This window comes from Panthera pardus, unplaced genomic scaffold (assembly GCF_024362965.1).
Source record: "Panthera pardus isolate Hobbes unplaced genomic scaffold, ASM2436296v1 HiC_scaffold_11, whole genome shotgun sequence".
NCBI lineage: Eukaryota > Metazoa > Chordata > Mammalia > Carnivora > Felidae > Panthera > Panthera pardus.
Window position 1 is genome coordinate 104,571,633 of NW_026526666.1, and position 20,085 is coordinate 104,591,717.

At 63.2% G+C, this 20,085-nt stretch overlaps 1 protein-coding gene across 1 annotated transcript in view; it reads left to right on the top strand.

Annotated features, from left to right (window-relative positions):
- MEGF6 (multiple EGF like domains 6) overlaps positions 1-20,085 on the top strand; it is an 87,481-nt gene that overhangs the window by 14,641 nt on the left and 52,755 nt on the right. The window contains 1 exon segment of the mRNA XM_019461174.2: positions 3,297-3,401. Coding sequence (XP_019316719.2) covers positions 3,297-3,401 — 105 coding nt within the window.

Sequence of the window (20,085 nt, forward strand, 5' to 3'; positions counted from 1 at the left end):
CTTCCCCCACCCAGGGTTGTTCGAACCCCTAAGTGCCTCCCTCGATGGCAGACGGAGGTGCTTTGCGCCGGGTCCAGCCCTGACTCCCCTGGCCTCCAGGGCCGGTTGCTGGAGAAATGTTGGGGACAGGCGTGTCCTCCTGGGGTTCCACCGTGCTGTGTGTGCCCCGCAGTCCTGGGAGCCTTTCCTGGGCACTTGGCTGCGTCTCACAGACCCTCCCTCCGGCTGGCCTGGTGGGCTTTGGCCACAGGCAGGACGCTGCCGGGTGCTGGTGTCACTGCTATCCTTGCTAAGGCTGGGAGCTGGGGACCAGCCGTCATCGGATTGATCGGCTGCATTTGGGGTGGCCTACCCGAGCTTTCCTTGAGCCTGGCCCACACTGGGAGCCCACGTGGGCGGTTTTATTGAGCCCCCACGTCCACCACGTGTCTCGGTGGGGGGCTGATCCCAGGTTCCAACCTTGGAGCTGCGGCCCAGAGAGCCCCCTTCCAGGCTCCGTCCTGAAGAAGCTGAGGATTCAGCACTGAGCATGCGCGGGGTGCAGGGAGGGGCTGAGGTCGCCTGCAGGTCTGCTCAGGATGTGACCTCAGACCCATCCCATGGACAGGCGTGCCCCTCCTCCGGGGACGCCGTGGGGGAGCTGGCGGAGGGATGGGGCTCCCCTGCTCCTGGCTCAGCCCTCGCTGCCGAGAGAGGACAGAAGCCAGAGGCGTCCGCAGGGGATGTGCGCAGGAGGCCGGCGGCCGGAGTCAGCAGGGTCACAGGCGGGGCACTGCGTCCTGGGTCTGAGTTGGTCCCTCCGGCCCCGGCCTCCTCCAGCTGCAGAACGCACGTAGGGTCTCCGGGCCGCTTCGGCAGAGGGGCCCAGGGAGGGGCTCATTCCCAGCGCTGGCCTGGAGAAGGCCGACGTTCGCCACCCACGGCTGGTGACCTCGGCCGCGTGCTCAGAGCCTGCGGGTGGGTGGCCCAGCAAGACCACGAGAAACTCGCCAGCCTGGATCACACCTGTCCCGCCTGAGGCCACTCTACTGTCCAGCAGAGGAAGGGAAGAGGAGGGGCCGTGGGCTCGAGGGAGGGGCCCTTCTGGGGGCGAGGCCTGGGCCTGCGTGCGGGAACCCAGCCACGGTGGAGGGGCGGGCCCCGCGTGGAGGGGGCGGGGCCATGTGGAGGGGCGGGGCCGGCACGGAGGAGGGGTGGCCCTCCACCGGGCAGGTGGCCTGGCAGATACTGCGCCTGCTGCACGCATGGGGAGTTCCAGCCAAGAGCACCTGTTCCTTGCCTCCCACCTCGAGAGAAAGTGGCGCTAAGATGCCACGGAAGATGTCCACACGTGCCGCCCTCACCCTGGGGACTGCGCTCCCGGGATCTGCCAGCCTGCCGACTGGACGCCCCTCAGGGCCCTGCCAGCCTGAGGATATGGGCAGAGCCTCCCTCTTTCCCCCCAGAGCCAAGGCCTGGTCCGGGGAGGGGCTGGAACGCTCGGTGAACCGTCACCGTCCTCGAACCTCCAGCCCGCACTCTGTACACCAGAGCGGTGTTCCCCCTTTTCTCCTCAGATCGTGGGCGAGGAGACCGGTTCAGCCCTGGCAGCTGCTGCGGGTAGCGTGTGAGGCTTCAGGCTCAGGCAGTGGTGTGGAGGGGACCCTTGGTCGTGTGAACGTCGCTAAGAATGTTGTATTCGATGTGTGCAAGTTGTGGAGCTTGACAGGACTTTCTGACCCACTGGCTAATATCAGACCGGAGCTTGAACGCCTGTGCACAACACCCAAGCCGCCTGCCTTGCCCGCTAAGGCATCTGGGCTGTGGGGCGGTGTGTGCACGGTGGTTCCTGGGGGGCTTCTCCAGCCACGCGGGACTCCCCCGGCTCGGCCCTCCCTCTGCCTGCTTGGCCCTCGGAGAACAGAGCCACCCAGTGGCAGCAGACCCGTGGGTCCCGTGGGCCTGGGTCACCTCTGCCTGCCCTGGCATTTCTCACTCTCTCGGGGCAACTGGTTCCTTCCAGGGCCCCTGAGGGTCCTGTGGGCACAGTCCTGGCCCCCCTGACAGCCTGAGGGGGCGTCCCCAAGCCGAGCCTCTGTCGCGACCCCGGACCGTAGTAGGAATTCATAAAATTCATTTAAAAAAATGAGCTAATGTTGGGGCGCCTGGGTGGCTCAGTCAGTTAAGCATTCGACTTTGGCTCATGATCTCACTGTTTGTGGGTTTCGAGCCCTGGTTCAGGCTCTGCACTAACAGTGTGGATGGAACCTGCTAGGTATTCTCTCTCTCAAAATAAATAAATAAACCGGGGCACCTGGGTGGCTCAGTCGGTTAAGCGTCCAACTTCGGCTCAGGACATGATCTCTCGGTTCATGGGTTCGAGCCCCATGTCGGGCTCTGTGCTGACAGCTCAGAGCCTGGAGCCTGTTTCCGATTCTGTGTCTCCCTCTCTCTCTGCCCCTCCCCTGTTCATGCTCTGTCTCTCTCTGTCTCAAAAATAAAAATACACGTTAAAAAAAAATTTAAAAAAAATAAAAAAATGAACTAACGTGAAGCGTAAAACACATCTGTTCCTTGGAAATCCCTAAGTCGTTTTGCAAGGCATCCGTCCAGCCTTCAGTAACAGCCACGCGTCGAGTTTTCACGTGTTTTGTTTCCAGGTTTCTTACTCGGTCCTTCTTCCTATCTACCTGTTCCTTTCCCACACAGGGAGCCTCCCTCTTCCTTGTGCGGGTGTCAAACATGCTCATTTGAAAGCCAGGCTCTGGCTCCTGTGCTCTGTTCGCCTGGGCGGGGGGGGCAGTTCTTCAGTGTTTGCTTGTGCGACCTCTTCCCTCAGCTGCCGGGGTGGGGGGGGGTTCCTTGGGGGGGCCTGTCCCCTTGGACAGGGGCGGGTCCTCAGCCAAGCCTGCAGCCTTCCTTTCAGTGGGGGGCTGTTCCCCTGCTGGCCCGGACTCCTTCCCCACCTCCTCAAGAAAGTGTGGGGGGGTGTTGCAGGCTCTGGTGGTGTTGGGCCAGTGCATGACCCAAGACAGAACAGAGCTGGACCCTGATCTGGTGGCAGGGTTGGGACTGCAGGCCCGGGAACCACCCCCCCCCCCCCCCACCCCACCCCCCGCCAGCCAAGGTTCAAGGGCTCGGGCTTCAAGACGTAGTCTGGGCTTTGCTGTCTGTGGTGAGGATCTGGGTCCCATCCAGCTCCAGGCCTGGCCTTATGGGGAGACTTCAGGGACCGTCCCCAGGGTCACTGGTGGCTGGGCTGGGGCTGCCCCTAGGCTGTGGCCCCTTCTCACACACCTTCTCTCCTCTCTCCACAGCCCGGTGCAGCGCTGGCTTCTGTTTTAACGGCGGTCACTGCGCGCCCAGCTCAGTCCAGCTGTGCCGCTGTCCCCGAGGGTTCCAGGGTCCCCGCTGTCAGTACGGTGAGTGGACGGCTGGGCATTCTCTCAGCCCCTCACCCTGCTCCCTGCGGCTCATCTGAAGTTGTTGGGAGGAGGGGGGACCCTGAGACCCCCTTCCTCCACCGATGCCTCCACACCCCTTCCTCTTAGAGCCTGTCCAGTTGTGGCCTCCCCTGGAGAGATGGGCAGGGACCTGTCGGGCTACGGGGCGGCCAGGAAGCGGCCCGTCCCAGGGTCTGCAAACGGCATTCCTGCCTTGCTGGAGGCTCCTGCGTCCCCAAAGATGGGGGACAGCCAGGGTCCTATCGGAGGCGACTGGTTCAGTAAAACTGGGCACGGCTGTAAAGTGACGTGTCACGAAAACCCAGCCACGCTACACGCTGTTAAATAGCAGAAACTCAACGGAGCAAATTTCAGAGATCGAATTGGCTTTAGGAATCGATTCATGAACCGGGCAGAATCCCATATAACAAGGGGGAGGGGAGCTCCCGGGGGCTACAGAAAGGAAAGGTTTTTAAAGAGAGAGAGAAAGGGCAGGAAAAAGGAAATTGTCAGCCAAGAACCCTGGCTGCAGGCAAGGGGGGCCTCCTAAGGGGAGCGGAATCTACCGGTTTGCTTCCTTGTGCCAACCAGGGTTCCCGCGATGACCGCTTATGGGTGATGACCACCCCCCCCCCCCCGGGGCTTTGAGCTGTAGTCAGGTTGGGTCTTGGGTCGTAAACTACGTGGTGCCATTTTGGGGGCCTGCGGTTTTCCTTTTAACAACATGCCGTCGGGGTGCTGGGAGGGGGGTTGGGCCTTGGAGCAGACGTGCGGGTGACGGGGTTTCTGTAAGGAAAGTGAGTACAAGTGCGTGAAAACGCATCACAGGAACCCCCGCAGGCATTCATCCTAATCTCTCTGTGAGATCAGCGAGAGCTCCCCTCTCTGGGGTTTCCTGCTCGGTCCGCGGTGCCTTCATTGAACGTGTAGCTTTCCGGGTCCTGTCGCAACGGGGCGCAGAGCCACGGCCGCCGGGGGAAGCGAAATACTCCCGACGGCTTCCGGTGCTTTGAACTTGCTCCTGGTGAGCGGCTGGGGGCTTCTTTCAGGGCGTTCGTCCTGTACCATGCTTCAATGCTTCGGATGCCCAGCGGGCAACCAGGGGGAGGGTGGGCATCAGGAAATTGCAGGGAGCAGGAGGCTCTCTGTTTATAGAGGAGACCCAGCCCTCTCTCTGGTCCCTGCATGTTCACGTGTGATGGCCCCCCTGCTGTCCCCAGCATGGGCTGAGGGTAGGGGTCCTGAGGAGACAGGTGCCGGTAGCTGAGGGTGCTGACCATTGCACAAGCTGGCGGGTTGGTGGCTTTTCTGATACCCTCTGTTAGCTGGAAGGTTCTCTGCTCAGCCAGCTCCTCAATCCCTCTGCTTCATGGGCTCTGTGTGCCGGGAGGACCAATGCCTGGGCCAGGGAGTGAGGCCCGCTGTCTCTCAAGCCCTCTGGGTGCTGGGGGGCCTGCCCTGTGCCCTCTAGGACCCTGAGCCCCTCTGTGGGCTGTGACCCCCCACCCCAGGCAGGCTGGAGAAAGAGACACATCTTGGTCCCGGGGTGAGCTGGCTTTGGGGCCGTTGCTGGGTCAGGGATGTGACTTACCAAGTCGGCAGCACGGATGCTCTGTGGTCCCTGCCGCGGGGGGAGGGCAGTGAGGGGATGCTGGAGTGTGGCCTGTCTTTGGTCACGTCCTCCAGGAAGCAGCTGGGGACACCTGCCCTGACCCCCTCAGGGCCGGCCTTGCTCCCATGCCCTGCTTCCTGTCAGCCATCAGCCACCCCCGCTCCTGGCCTGACTCTGTCCAGGTGGCCAGCTCCGAGTCTCGAGGGCTGGTGCTGTCTCTGATGAGCAGCCTCCCCCACCCAGAGACCCTGACACTTGGCCTCACGGGGCCAGGGGTGGGGGGCATGAGGCCTGCAGAGGCAGAATGGGGAGGGAGCATCGAGTGGGGGGAGCTCAGCGTCAGCAAGTGACCCTGTGTCCATGGGAGGGGGCCTGTCTGGCCAGGACACGTGCTCGGTGGGCTCAGATCCACACACGGGGTCTTAGGGAGGGGGGAGCCGTGCTCACATGCCTTGTCCTCTAGCTTCCGGGCCTGGGCTCTAGGCTTGGCTTTGCCTCCAGAGCAGCCCCCACTCCCCGCGTTCACATCAGGGGGCCTCTCTGGGCCTGGAGACTTGAGCCGTCTCACCGAACCCTCAGTTTATCCACTTGGTGGAAGAGGAAACCGGGATCAGGGAGGCCACGTAGCTGGTCACGTCTCAGCAGAGCTGGGGCAATGGGTGCCTGGAAACTTCCACCGTCTTCCCGCACCAGGCTTCAGTGGGGCCCCGTCAAGACCTGCTTTGGAGAGAGAGGGGCAGATCTCCAAGTCCCCACCCTGCCGTGTACACCCTGTGACCAGCCCGAGTCCTCTGGGGTAGGTCGGCTTTCCGGGAGTGGCTGGTCAGGGGTGGGACAGATGTGGCTTTCAAGAAGCAGCAGGTCCAGCTGGAGGGCAGCTGCTGGGCTGCCTCATGAGGCGCCGTCTCCTAGAAGAGAGGCTGGGTGTGCAGAGCCAGCTATGCAGGGCTGGGTGAGGGCTGGGTGTGAGGGCGTGCAGGCTGGGTGTGCAAGGCTTGGTGTGCAGGGGTGGTGTGCAGGCTGGGTGTGGTGCAGGGCTGGGGGTGTAGTGCTGGGTGTGCACAGGTGTGCAGGGCTGGGCGTGCAAGGCTGGGTGTGCACAGGTGGGTGTATAGGGCTGGGTGTGTAAAGCTGGGTATGCATAGATGGGTGTGTACGGCTGGGTGTGCATAGGTGGGTGTGCAGCTCTGGGTGTGCCCAGGTGGGTGTGTGGGGCTGGGCGTGCAAGGCTTGGTGTGCCCAGGTAGGTGTGTGGGGCTGGCCGTGTAAAGCTGGGTGCGCACAGGTGGGTGCGTAGGGCTGGGTGTGCGAGGCTGGGTGTGCACGGTGGGTGTGCAGGGCCAGGTGGAAGGGCTGGGCCGCCTGCAGGGACAGCCCTTGTCTGTGCTGCTGCCCAAACGTCCACCAGCACCACCTTCCAGTCTCTCCTCCGTCCGGATGAGGCAGACCTGAGCCTCAGCACAGTTGGCAATATTTAACCAACCCCCCAGTTATAATTGCTTCCAGTTTTGAAAATAAAAGCCATATTTTTTCTGGTTCCCCCAAATTCTTTCGTTTGAACAAAAGAGAGGGGGGAGGAAAGGACCCAGCTGTGTGAATGGTGGAGCGTGGAGAGGGCGGGGCCCTAGGAAGAGCCCTCCCCCGCCCGCCCCCTCTCCCTGGGGCTGGGGGCCTCGGGGCCCCCGGTGGCTTAGCCCCTTTGTTCCACCTCCACCCGCCCCCATCCCCCCTCCGGAAGGCGGAAGGCTTTCTGCAGGAGCCAGGGGACACAAAGGGGGCCTGTGCGGGCAGAGCCCGGGGCGTGGGGCGGGGTGTGGGGGGCTGGGCCCCGGGCACCCGCAGCAGAGCCCCCACCCCACCCGGCCCAGGCCCTCCGCCGCCAGGGCCAGCTTCGTGTCCCGTAGGTGGGCCAGTGTGACCGCGCACAGCATCCTGGACCCCAGTCACTCCTGTTGGGTGGGGATCAAATGGTGTTTCGTGCAAGGCCCAGGTGCCAGCGCAGGTGAGGCACAGGGCGTCTCCGTGGAAGAGGCTTGTGGTGGGGGCGGTGCTCTCTCCCCCCAGAGGCCCGGTCTGCTGGGCGTGAGGGCCTGAGGGTAGATGACCGGCTGGCTGGGGACTGTCCCTTGTTCCTGCGGTAACTGCATGCACAGCGTGCCTGAGCTTCCGGACGGTGCTGCTCACATGTGGGCCCTCTGGTAGGGACACCCCCCCAGGACTGGGGGCCTCCCCGCCCTGGGGGTGAGCTGCATGTCAGCAGAGCAGGGCCAGTAGCTGTCCCTTGTTGGGCTCCGGGGGCCCTGCAGATCCACCAGGAATGTTCTCACCAGCAGAAAACACGGCTTTGTCCCACCCCTACACCCGGCTCACAAGCGCGTGCTCCTGAGTGAGCCAGTACCTGCCGGTGACGCGAGTGCTTCCTGGCCCCGGGCATGGGGTCTTAAGGAAAAAACAGGCAAGAAACACATACATTTAGGGACACAGCTTGCTTTTGCACTGGGCGTCGTGACCGAGCCGCTGGTCATTTCTTGTGACTTGATCTCACTTGACCTCTTGGGTAAGAAGCAGACTGAGAACTCAGGCTTGGGTTATCTCTAGGTACCTTCTGGGTCCAAGAAGCTTTGGCTTTTGTTCCCTTCTGGGCCTCAGTTTCCTCACCTGTAAAATGGGTGGGTTGGGCAGGTCTCTGAGGCAGTTCTGGGACTCTGGCTCTCGGGTCCAGCTGAGCGATCAGGGCATCAGCACCGAGGCCCAACAGAGCGCAGCCCGGAGCGCTTCCTGGAGGAAGAGGGCCTGTGGGCTGGGGAAGGTTTGGGGAGGTGCAGGTGGTTCAGGGTGGGCTTTCCAGGTGGAAGATAGGCTGGAGCAGAGCCGCAGAGAGGAGACAGTGAGCCAGCTTGGCCTGGAGGGCCGGGGGGGGGGGGCCGCAGGAGGGTCAGCCTGGAACCCCCAGGGCCCTTAGCCTCCCTCTCTGAGCTGGCGGAAGACCTGCTTCCCGGGGCCCCCTGGCAGGTGCCCCTGGGGACCCAGTGTGATCTGTTGCTCTGCCCCACGCCAACCCAGCAGGGAGAGACGTCAGCGGTCCTGCCTGGAGCCTCTGCACCCTGACAGTCTGCCTTCTGAGCAGGAAGCCAGCGGATGGGAGACCCCGGAGGCGGCTGTGCAGGGAAACAGAGCGGCAGGAACAGGCTGCTGCCCCGAGGGTGGGGGGCAGGAGGCAGGCCTCAAGGGCGACTCTGTTTCTAAATTGGGATGACTGATCAACAGGGAGGAAGCAGGCCCTCCCAGGCCACCCTTCTGTGCTGCCCACTGTGTCTGAGGGTGGGAGACCGACCCCCGGCCCGAGGTCCAGACACCATCAAGGGCTGCTCCTGGCCAACCGCTGTGACCAGCTCATCGAGGGGCCAGCGCTGCCCTCCTCGGAGGGGCTGGGGCCCTGGGTCAGGGTTGTCTCGTTTTGGAGGGCACGGCCCGCAGAGGCCAGGTTCCAGGACCTCTGTGGTCCTGCCACCTGCCACGGGGTTGCTGTCCTGAGGCCGGCAGCCACAGTGGCCCTATGCTGGCCCGATTCCCTCGGAGGCAGCTCAGCCACTGTCCTGTGGGCGTGGCCTCGGGTTAACCTGTCCTGACCTGCCTCTGACCTTGGTCCTGGGCCACGGTTGTGGGTTCCCTGCGCCGTTCCCTGCACCAGCCGTGTGGGGTGGCAGGGCCATTTGAGTCGTGCTGGCTGTCAGTGTGAGGTTGCTTTCTGAGCCCAGGAGTTGGGGGCGTCCCCTGTGGGCACCTGGCACCTTTCGCCTAAGCCGGGGACACACCTTGGCTTCCCTGGGAGGCTGCCCTCAGGCTCTAGCCTTTGAGGAGCTGGGTCCAGTTTCTGGGTCATGAGAAAACCCAGACACGTGGGGGCCTGCCGTGCGTGGCTCTCCTCCGGCTGCGGGCGGCCCGCTCTGCCCTGCTTCCCCCCACCCCGGGTGGGCGGACTGGCCGTGGGCTTTGTCTTCTCCATGCACACCTGCTTTAGCTGCACCAAGCCCCTCCCTCGAAGAGAGTTCCCGAAATTTCCAGAGCCCCAGTTCCCTGCAGGAGGTGGCCCTGGGCGTCTGCCCAGTGACTCTTGCTTCCTGGCACTGGGGGTGTGGGGGAGGGGAGCCCTGCAGCCCCTGGGAGGGGAGGCCTGCTGGCTCAAATGCAGGGGTGGGTAGTGGCATCGACTCTGCCCTCTGGCCTCGGTCCCGCTGCCCTTGACAGTCGGCTGGGCCATGGGTGGTCACTGCGGGTCCATCCCGCACTCGGGCCGGGCCGCATCCCTGCAGGGCCGTGTGTCTGCAGACGGTGTCTGCTCCGGGACAGTGGAGACCAACCACGTGCAGAATCGAACAGGTCTTTCAAAGCGGCTGACTCTGGGAGGGGTGTTCGTGTTCATACAGTGAATCACTTAACTACCAGGTCTGCCACCCTGCTCCAGCCCTGCTCCAGCCAACCACAAAGGCGCCTCTGTCTTTTGGGATGACTGTGGCCTCCAGGCAGGCCTCGTGCCCAGTGGGGCTGTGGGCCCCTCCCAGGGCTGACTTCAGAGTCGGGTGGTCTTATGGTATAATTATAGCCGAGAGCCACAGGGCAACTCTCCTGGGGGTGGGCTGTGAGCTCGCCCCGGCTGGGCATTTGCTGAGTGGGCATCTCGATGGCCCCCGCCCACATGGGGCCTACCGTCCAGGCAGGGTCGAGGCTCAGATAAGAGGACACGGCCTCCGCGCCTCCCCTCCCTGTGCTGCCCCAGGCTACAATCCCTGCCTCATCCTCATGGGTGGTCTCCTGAAAGGAGCCTGTGAACCTGCCCTTTGCCCGCCTCGGCCACACTGCCCTGGCCCTCCCTCCCCAGGGTTGGCCCAGACTTTTCCGTGGAGTGCTCTTCCCTTACAAGGGCGGTCCTGGGGCGTACCCTGCGTGGGCTGGATGCTCGTCCCGTTTTATAGATGGGAACACTGAGCCCTGTCACTTCCTGAGTTTTTCGGGTCTGTGGTGACTCAGTGTAAACAGCCTCTTGCACCAACCAGGGCAGGACCGGATGCTCCTGGGGGCCCCCCACTGACTGGGGTTGAGGGACCCTGGGTGGTGTCTGGGGGTCTGTGCAGTACGGGTACCCCATGTGGGTCCCCAGACTGTCGTCACCTTGGAACTGACATACTCTACTGCAGGAACTCCCTCCTGCATGTTTGGGGCCAAGGGGCCTCTCCCGGGCCTCTGGAAACTTTTCCCCGGGGGTCCACTGGACTGTAGAGCCTGGCAGCTGCCCGCTGGCCAGGAAGCAGCAGTGCCCGATGGTACGGCACCCAGCTGGCCAGGGTTGATGGCTTGGCGCTTTCTATCTGGACAGAGGAAGGGCTGGGCCGAGCTGAGCTGGGCAGGCTGCTGTCCCCCGGCCCTCAGGGACCCTGCTCCGTACAGAGGCTGCCCCTTGCCCTCCTGCACCCTTGGGTCCTTCAGACCGTCGCTGCCTCGGGCTTTCTCCGCCGGTAGAGGGGAGCAGAGCTGGGGAGGCCTCCGTGGTGGGCCCAGGCAGGTGCCCACTCCAGGAGGGGCGGAAAGATGGGCTTTCAGGTCGGGACAGTTAGCTGGAGGGGCCCGGGGATGCTAGTGTGAGATGAGGGGTGGTCCTTGCATTTGGGGAGCTCTCAGGCTGGACACGGGAGAGACCGTCTCCGCACAGGTGAGGATGGGCACCTGTGAAAGGAACTTGCGTAGGAAGCCATGGGGGTCCTCCCTCCACCCCCCCGTGAGGACCCCCCCATGCAGGAAGGGGCACCTCCCGAGTGAGCTCCCCGCCGTGCTGGGCCCCTTCTCGCTGCCCCAGAAATCTGCCCCTGTGGGGGCTTCTGTGGCTCGGCAGAGGCTTTGGGGTCTGAATTCCTACGGAGTTCCTGCCTCGTGCAGCCCTGCGCTCAGGAGCCCTTTCTGGGCCTGGTGCTGCCTCCTTAGCGGTTGGGCCCCTCGGCCGCCACGTCCCTGTCTGCAATCCCAGCAGTGCCCCGAGACTGTGGGGGGAAGGGCCTGGGCGGTGAGCACAGCAGATCCGGGTGAGTCCGGACCCCCGGCTATTTTCAGGGCTCTTGGAGAGCGCCTCAGCCTCCTGTCTACCCCATCCCCCAGGCGCTGGCCGCCCACCTGCCAAGCGCTGGCCGCCCAGCGCTGTTCCGGGGGCAAATTCCAGGAAATGTGCTGATTGCTCGTTTTCAGGATTCCTGGGGCTCGTGCCTGCCTCCCCATCTCGGCAGGATAATTAACGAGGGGTCTGCAAGCAGGGAGCTGGCCTCGGCATCCCGGAATCTGCTCGTGGGTCTTGGCGGCTCCAGGCATTCCAGAGCAGGGCCTGGCCCTCTGTGCCCGGGTCGAAGTGGGGCCTGGGCAGCATCGCGCAGAGCCAGGCCAGCTGACAACAGGGCAGCTACCGCAGGAGGAGGGGGGTGGTGGCCAAGGGTGCCGATGTCCTGCCAGACCGGCCTCTGGCCAGCACCGGCCGCACGGGAGCCCCTGCCCCTGTCAGCCTCTCTGGCCAGCATCTCCGCTGGGAGCCCCGGGTACCTGGGAGGTCATCCCGCCATTTGGGGCCAGGGCGAGATGAACCTGTGCATTAGCCTTCCGTTGTGGGGCCCTCTACAGCCAGCCCCGCACTCAGAGGTCTCTGGAGGGAGGAGGCCGCATCCCCACCGAGCCCCGTGCTGCTGCCCGTCCTGCTGTGGGCTGGGTTTCTGCAGAGCCAGTCTCGAGGCCAGTCCGGAGCAGGACGGAGTGCAGGCGCCCCACGCCTCCGTCCGTGCTCTCCCCAGTGGATGCGGCCGCCTTGACTTGGGGACTCTCGACCCTGAGCAAACTACAGTACGTGTTGGTGGGTGCGGGCCTGTGAGCCCCTGGGGCGGAGAAGCCCGGCGGACCTGTGGCCACTTGGTTTAACTGGGAATTTGGGAAGATTCTTGGACACTGCACACCCGGGCGCTTAGCCCCAGCTCCCAGCTGGGGATTACGTCCCGGACTCGGTGGCCCCACAGACAGAAGGAGTGCCCCCGCCTTCACTCTTCCAGCCCCCTGGGGCAGCCCAACGCCCCCCGGCATGGCCCTGGCTGTCAGACGGGCTGGCTCTGCGCTCATCCTTCCCTTCCCAAGGCCTGGCGGGGCCTTGTCTGCTCAGGGGAAAGGAAGGGCGAGTTTTGGCAAACCTGTGACACGACTTGTTTGTCAGGAAAGGCGAGCTCACACCTTGTCCTGCAAGCATCACCCTCCTAGCCAGGTGGGCGCGGCCACACGTCCCCATTTGCGCTGCGGCTGCGTCCTGGCGGGCACGCAGGGCGGACGGCTCTGCCCGATGCTGGCTAGGTTTGGGCGCCTGTTGCAAGCTAGGCGAGACGGCCTCTGGAGAAGGGCCAGCGGTTTGTGTGAGCACTGAGGCCGCTGGGCCTTTCTGTTCTCCCCAGGGACTCGGGATCCAGTACCGGGGACCCGGATTCGCCCTGGAAGTCAGAGTGGCCGGGCTGGGAGCTGAGGTCTCCCGAGCGCCTCCTTCAGGGCCGTGGGCACAGGCCGGTGGGCCCAGCCCCAGAATTCTGGCTCCCCGTCCTGGTTTCCCTCACCTGCTGGGGACCGCCATCACTCTAGGGTCTCTGTGCCTGTGCCCAGTGCTGGCCTCTCTGGCTGGATTTGCCCCCCTCCGGGGCTGTCTTTCGGACTGAGGGTGGGGCAGGCTGGGACATGGATTCAGGCTGGCTCTGGCTGCGTCCAGGACGGATCACCACCTCCCCGGAGCTGCTGCCTTCCAGGGCGGGCATTTCTGGCCACTCCCGGGTTGATGAGGACCCCTTAGAAGGGTGGGAGGTGGTCCCGGGGAGGAGGTGGCCGGGATGGGGTGGCTGGTCCCGGCACAGTCCTTGGCACTGGGCACCAGGCCCATGCAAGGACCTCTCCCTCCAGGCCCCAGGGGGAGAACTCGTCCACTGGTGGGCACGTCTGGAACTCACACAGCCTGTCCCTAATTTGAGCTGCACACGAGGTCACCGCCCTCGGGACGGCCCTGCAGAGGCTATGGGACTAGGGAGCCGGGATGTGATACTCTGCTGGGTGCTCACACTGCTCCGTGAGTCCTCTGACGTCGACACAGCCCCCACCTCACTTTGTAGGTGGGGACACTGAGGTTCGCGGGGGGTGGTGTTCAGAGGCAGTGACTGTCCCCCTGTCTGTCCTTCCTCGGGGTCACTGGGTGCAGGGCTGAGCTGGGCAGCCTGTTCGTTGCTTGGCTGAGCTGTGGTGCCAGGCGTGGACACGGGATGGGTGCAGGCCGTGCTGGCCACTCTGCCCACAGCCTCCCGGGCCCTCCCATCTCCTGTGTCCTGGGAGCACAGGGTTGGCTGAGCCCCCGCGTTCTGGTCCGAGGGGGAAGGTGCCAAGGTTTCTGGCCCTTGGGTGTGTGGGATTGGGAGATGCCCCACCTTGGCCCGGCCGGCCCCGGATGCACCTGCTGGGCCCAGAGCTGTCACAAAGAGCCTGGCGAGTCCACCTGGGAAGCCTCAGGAGATCCTGCAAGGAGGGTCTTGGGCAGTGTGGCCCCCGTGGCTTGGGGGCCCAGGCTGGCTACCTCCGCTAGCCCTTGGAGGCCACAGACACTCTGCTCCCCGCGGGCGTGGCCAGAGCACATGTGGACGGCATCGGGGCCCAGCCTGTGTCATTTCCTGTTTCCCAGCTGCAGCCAGGCTGGGGGCACTGGGGGTGGCCCGGGTGGGGCTGCAGAAGGCACCTGCCCGGCTCCCGGCGGTGAGTGTCGACGAGCTGAACCTGCCCGTTTCCGAGGCCAGGCTCCAGGAAGGGGGCAGTCGGGCCCTCAGCCTTGCACAGCTGCCTGGGCCCGCCTGGCTGTCCCAGAGCAGGAGTGTCTCCCCGGGCGGGTGGGGACTTGGATCCCTCAGAGGCTTCGGGATGGTGCTTGTGCTGGGAGGCTGCCTTGACCCGCGAACTCAGGGATCGGAGGCAGCCGGACACTGGCCCCAGCCCCTCCTTTCACAGGTTGGACTGTGTTCTGAAGCATGTGTGGCTGCGGCGCCTCCCTGTGTGTTCTGGAGGGCAGGCGCCAGGCCGGGGCCCTGCTGGGCTCTCTGTGGGCTGTGTGAATGAATGAATGAATGAATGAATGAACGGGACGAGTGAATGAACGAATGAACAAATGAATGAATGAACGAATGAATGAATGATATGGGTGATCTGGCTCTGTGGGCTATGTGAATGAATTAATGAATGAACGAATGAATGAATGAACAAACGAATGACTGAATGATATGTGTGATCTGGCTCTCTGTGGGCTGTGTGAATGAATGAACGAATGAACAAATGAATGAATGAACGAATGAATGAATGATATGGGTGATCTGGCTCTGTGGGCTATGTGAATGAATTAATGAATGAACGAATGAATGAATGAACAAAATGAATGACTGAATGATATGTGTGATCTGGCTCTCTGTGGGCTGTGTGAATGAGTGAATGAACGATACGAACGAATAAATGAACAAATGAATGAATGAATGAATGATATGGGTGATCTGGCTCTCTGTGGGCTGTGTGAATGAATGAATGAATGAATGAATGAACGGACGAGTGAATGAACGAATGAACAAATGAATGAATGAACGAATGAATGAATGATATGGGTGATCTGGCTCTGTGGGCTATGTGAATGAATTAATGAATGAACGAATGAATGAATGAACAAACGAATGACTGAATGATATGTGTGATCTGGCTCTCTGTGGGCTGTGTGAATGAGTGAATGAACGAACGAACGAATAAATGAACAAATGAATGAATGAATGAATGATATGGGTGATGTGGCTCTCTGTGGGCTGTGTGAATGAATGAATGAATGAATGAACGAATGAGTGATACGGGTGATCTGTAGCCAGGCCCACCTGCAAACCTTCCGGCAACCTGTTCCTTTCCTTGGGACGCGCTGGGGTGGGCAGCTCTCTGGGAGCCTGGAAGGTGGTGGGGGCCCTGAGGGGTTGTGGGTGGGGTGGGGTTCCTGCCAGGAAGACGTTACCTTGGGGGCCCCGGCGCCCAGGCCTGGTGGGACTTGAGGCCAGGCAGCCGGCCCTGTGCACCCAGCGGTGTGCCCCGGGCTTCACCCCACGCCAGGCAGATGTCCACAGAAGGCCACATCGTGTCCCAAACCATCGTCCATGTTGACCTCTGCCCTCAGTGGGCACTGGGCTCTGCGGGTGGGGTGGGCAAGGCCCAGAGGCTGGCTGGGGGTGACCCTTGCAAATGGGTCCCTCAGCCCTGGTCCAGCCAGCGGTGCCCCCAGGGCCGCCCAGCCCTGCCATCCTTTCCAGAGTGTGGCCCGGGCAGCGGGAAGGCACAGAGAGGGTTAGGGCCGCAGACCCCTTCCGGGCCCCCGCCTTTCCCGGCCTGGTGGTCAGGGTGGGGCACCGGCGCCCCCTGGTGGCGACGAGAAGCCAGAGCAGGTGCACCAGGCTGCCTGGGAGCTCTGGGGTCATTTCCTCAGCTGCTTCTGAGCCAGCCCAGCCCCGTGACGCCTGGTGTCATCCGGTGTCACCTCTGACAGCTGCTGAGGCCTGAGGGACACTGTGGGAAGAAGAAGATGAGACCCAGGACCGGTCCTGGGCAAGAAAGGGGAGGGACGGCCTGGGAGCCCCAGGGAAAGGGGGCTCGCGTCCTGGGGGCAGATAATAGGAGACACGGGGATGATTTCTGATTTCAGGAGTGGCAGGTGTGAGGGTCGAGCCAGGAGGAGGGATGTAAGTGTCTGGGGGCTGCATTGGTGGGGATGGCGGGGGCTCTGAGGGCTTGAGTACATGCCACAGACACGAGTGTGAAGGCCTGGCTGGTCCAGGTGGGGGACACGGCCAGCACAGGGCCCAGCCAGGCGGGGGCCGGGTCCCAGGGGTTTGTTTCCGCCGACTGCTGAGGGCTCTAAGTCGGGGGGGGGGGGTGGAGGGGCAGACTTGTGCTTCGGGGACCACCCGAGGCGCCAAGGCCGGAAGCCCGGGTAGCCGTGGTGGCTCATGCTGGGACGGCCGGTGGCCAGAGGGACATCGGGCCAGGGCAGAGAGGCGGGGGCTGGCAGGGAGAGGAGGCCGCCGGTGGGTACAGGCCAGGGGCGGGTGCTGCTAGCCTGGGGCTCCGCGTGCAGTGTGAGGGCAAGAGGCGTCTCCCGGGATCTGGTCTGAGAGGTGGGGGGCACAGGGGCCCCTTTCCCGCAACTGCAAAGACCGGGGCAGGTGCAGGCTGGCGGGCACTTGGAGCCTCTGTGCCGGGAGCCGCAGGCATGGCCGGGAGGTGCCCCCGGGCCCTGGGGGTGGGGCGTGGACACTGCAGGGCCCGAGGCTCCAGACACCGAGGTGGCAGCACCATCGTCTCCCCGTGTGTGTTCCTATCTGTGGGTTGGGCCTTTGAGGGCCTCTTGGATTCTAAGCCCCGAACCCCAGCCTCATCCCCTCTGCAGGCATCCGGGGACCCAGAGGAGGGCTCTTTCTGGAAAACTGAGCACTTGCACCCAAATCCCAAGTGAGATAATCACCCACCTTTAATCTTCCAGGAAACCCTCTTCCAACGAATGTTTGTTGGCTTTCCCCTGTGTACCAGGCGCTGCTGGGGGCAGTCCCCGGGGGCGGGGGGCGGGCGTGCGGTCACCAGAGGACCTGGTCCCGGGTGAGCAGCCACTCTGTGGGTTGGTTCTGTGCTCCTCTGCACTAACTTCGTCCATCTGTCTGTCCGCCTGTTGGACCCCATAGCTTTGGGGTGCCTGCCGGGACCAAGCACGGGGCCCAACGCTGGGCCTGTAGGGACTCGACCCTCAAGGTCTCCGGTGACCTCCAGAGAGACAGTCGTGAAGCTTGGGGGAGACGGTATCTGCTGAGGGTGTGGGCAGGTAGGACAGCCGCATGTGGAGGCGCGGGTGACGTGTGTGTGTGTCTAGGGGCCCAGGCTGCGCAGAGGGCTGAGCTGGCCCGCAGAGTGGGTGGCCCCCAGGGAAGTGACCCTCATGTGGGCTAAGAAGGAGCGTAGATGGAGGCCGGCGTGCAGAGGTCCGCGGTGGGCAGCGGGATGCTTCTCTGGGGAAGCTTGTGGGGAGCGGCCTGCCCGCCCGGAGGGTAAGTCCTGAAAGGCGCCCCCTCCTCCCCTCTGCTGTAGCCGCCGCTGCTGCCCTGGATGGATGGGGTGGGCCTGGCCGCGGGGGGCTCCTGGGGTCTCACACCAGGGAGGTGTGAGGGGCATCCAGGCGTGGAGCAAGGTGTCAGAGCCCAGCTTGGTGCGTTGGGGGGGCGGGGGCTGGGCTCCCAGCGAGGCCTCGGACTCTGCTTCGGGAAAGAATGGAGACGTGCAGGGCTCCCCCTCCCCCCCCCGGTCCTTCCTGATCTTGGCCTAGAAACTGAGCGAGATGCAGAGAGGGTGTCACATCCTGTTGTCCAGACCGGAGGGTGGACGCCTTGTGGCGGGGCCGCCGGGGCCTCGGGTTGTGCCGTTCGGGTCTCAACCATGCAGGGGATTAGATCGGCTGTGGGTGGACTGGACGTGAGTCCGGAAGTCCAGGTTCTTGGGACACAGAGAGACATGTGCACTCACACGTGCACAGTGCAGACACCCATGCACACACGTGTGCACAATACAGGCACGCACACACAATGCACACGTGCACACACACAGAAGAGTGTGCATGGCTCGGCCCACACCAGCCCTTCCTAAGCGTCGCTCCTGCTGTGGGTGTGGCCGGAGCCCCCGAAGCACTGAGCTGTTTCGGGAAGGCGCTGCGGGGGGAGGGGGGGGGCAGAGTGGAGACCTGGACATTGGGGGAACCGAGGAATGTTCTTGGCTCCCTTCTGGGCCTTTTACATTTTGTCTTGTTTTCTGGGAAACAAATGGAAAAAAAAAAAAAGCCCCATTCCCACATATTTGAAGGCTGATTTGTATAAACAGACCAAACCCGATAAGTTTCAGAGTAAACAGAGAAACTCTGTCTGAAGTCGGGAGAGGCAGTCCTGGGTCCGGGCTGATGGCAGGAGGTGATGGAGCCCTTCTGGTCCAGCCGCGGGTGGACCTGCTTCCTGAACTGTGCCTGCTGGGGGGCCCGCTGGGGGGCCCGCTGGGGAGCCTTCAGGGCCCCTCGTCGCCAACCCCTGCCTGGACCCCGCACCCCATGTCACACCTCCGGGCCCCTCTGGGACTGGCAGCCAAGTGCGATCAGCCCCTGTGCCTCGACGGAGCCAGGCCCCCAGAGCTCCGCTTGGAGCTCGAACTTCCTTGTTCTGCCGCCTTCGCGGCTGGAGCGGCGGCGGCCTCTGCCTGGTGGGACTGTGCCCACCTCCCCATCCGAAGGCGGTCTCCTGCCGGGTGGGCCTCTTCCTCCACGACCCCTCTGCTTTGCGGAGACAGGGTGTATTCAGCAGATGCTTCTGAGAACTTGCCGCCTCACCTGATCCCCGGGCCACTTCTGTGCCTGGCCCTAGGGACACGGGGACCGAGAGCTGGCCCCTGGAATCCTCTGGGGGAGGCCCCAAAGAGGGAGAACGCAGCACCCCACTCCTGACCTGTCTCTACAAACCTTCTTCCAGAGGGGACTGCCAGGTGACCCTGGAAATCCAGAGCGGGTGAGGCCTGTCCGACCATTTCTAGGCGACCCACTCTTGGTTTCCCTGGTTGCCCTGGAGACCACAGACGGGGAGGGTGTTGATGGGACCCCCTTCCCCCCAGCCTCTCTGGCCCTGGGAAGGACTCCCTTGAACCTGGAGCTTTCCCTGGCCGCCCAGGCTGTCCTCTCTTGGAAAACCACGTGAACAGCTGAGCATCCTTAAACACCGATCGCTGAGTGAAGGAAGCGTGTCCAAAAAGGCCTCACGGTGTATGATTCCAGCTGGAGGGCTGACTGGAAAAGGCACAGCCAGGGAGACAGCGCAGAGATCGGTGGTTGCCGGGGCTGGGGGAGGACAGGTGGACAGGTGGGGAGCCGGGGGATGTTCAGGGCAGCGAAGCTACTTAATGTCATGGTGCACACACGGCGGCACACATTCGTCAGACCCCCGGAATGCCCAACACCGAGAGCGGCCCTCGTGTGAGCCGTGGGCTTAGTTACAGATGCTTCGTCAGTCCTGCCCACGTGGGGGTGAATGTGCCGTGAAGGCAGGGAGTTGGTAACGGGGACCCTGTGTCCGCAGAGAAGGCAGCTCGTGAAGTCCTTGCGCTTCCTGCTCGATTTTTTCCCGGAACCTAGAACTTCTCAATCTCTGAATTCATCACAAGATGATGCAGGAGCCCAGCCTTGGTGGCCGTCAGGACTGGCCTTGCCCGACCCCCGCCCTGAGAGCGCCTGCCCGCTCCTGAGATCAGGGCGGCTTCCTTGCTTTCTTTCAGTGCCTTCTTGGCATCTTGCTCGGTGGGCCTCCAGACGCCTCCTTTCCTTTGTCTCCCGAGGACGAGGACGGCTCGATGGTTCCCGTCTCTGCCTGGTCCCCCTGCCGCACCCCTGCTCACAGCCATTGGGCCTCTAATTGCCGTTGTTACAAATGATTGTAACGTGATATTTCAACGGTCAAATGTGGAGGTGCCTGGTGTGAATTTAATTCCATCCGGCAAAACGCTTTTGGACCTGCCAGTTACCATGGCAACCCCATGAAATGTGTGTGGCGTTTTCTGCCCCCAGGGAGCTCACAGTCTCCTTGGACCCAGGGCGTGGAGTTCGATCTGGAAACTGGCTAGCAGGTCACACACAGAAACTCCCGGGTTACCTGTGGACCCTTGATCCACTCTGTCCCTGGAACTGCCGGGCCGGGTGGGGCAGGGAGAGGACCCCGAGTGGACCCCTGAATGTCCCGTCAGCACAGCTAGAATCGTGCAGTGCCGGGGTCAGGAAGGGCTGCTCTGTCTGTGATAGGCTGAGCCCACCCCGAAGCGGGGCCTGCAGCCAAGACCCCTTCCCTGGGCAGTGATGGGACAGGTTTTTGAGATCCTCAGGATAACTGTTTCCTCGCCGGGGGGCGGGGGTGGGTCTGCCTTTGGCTG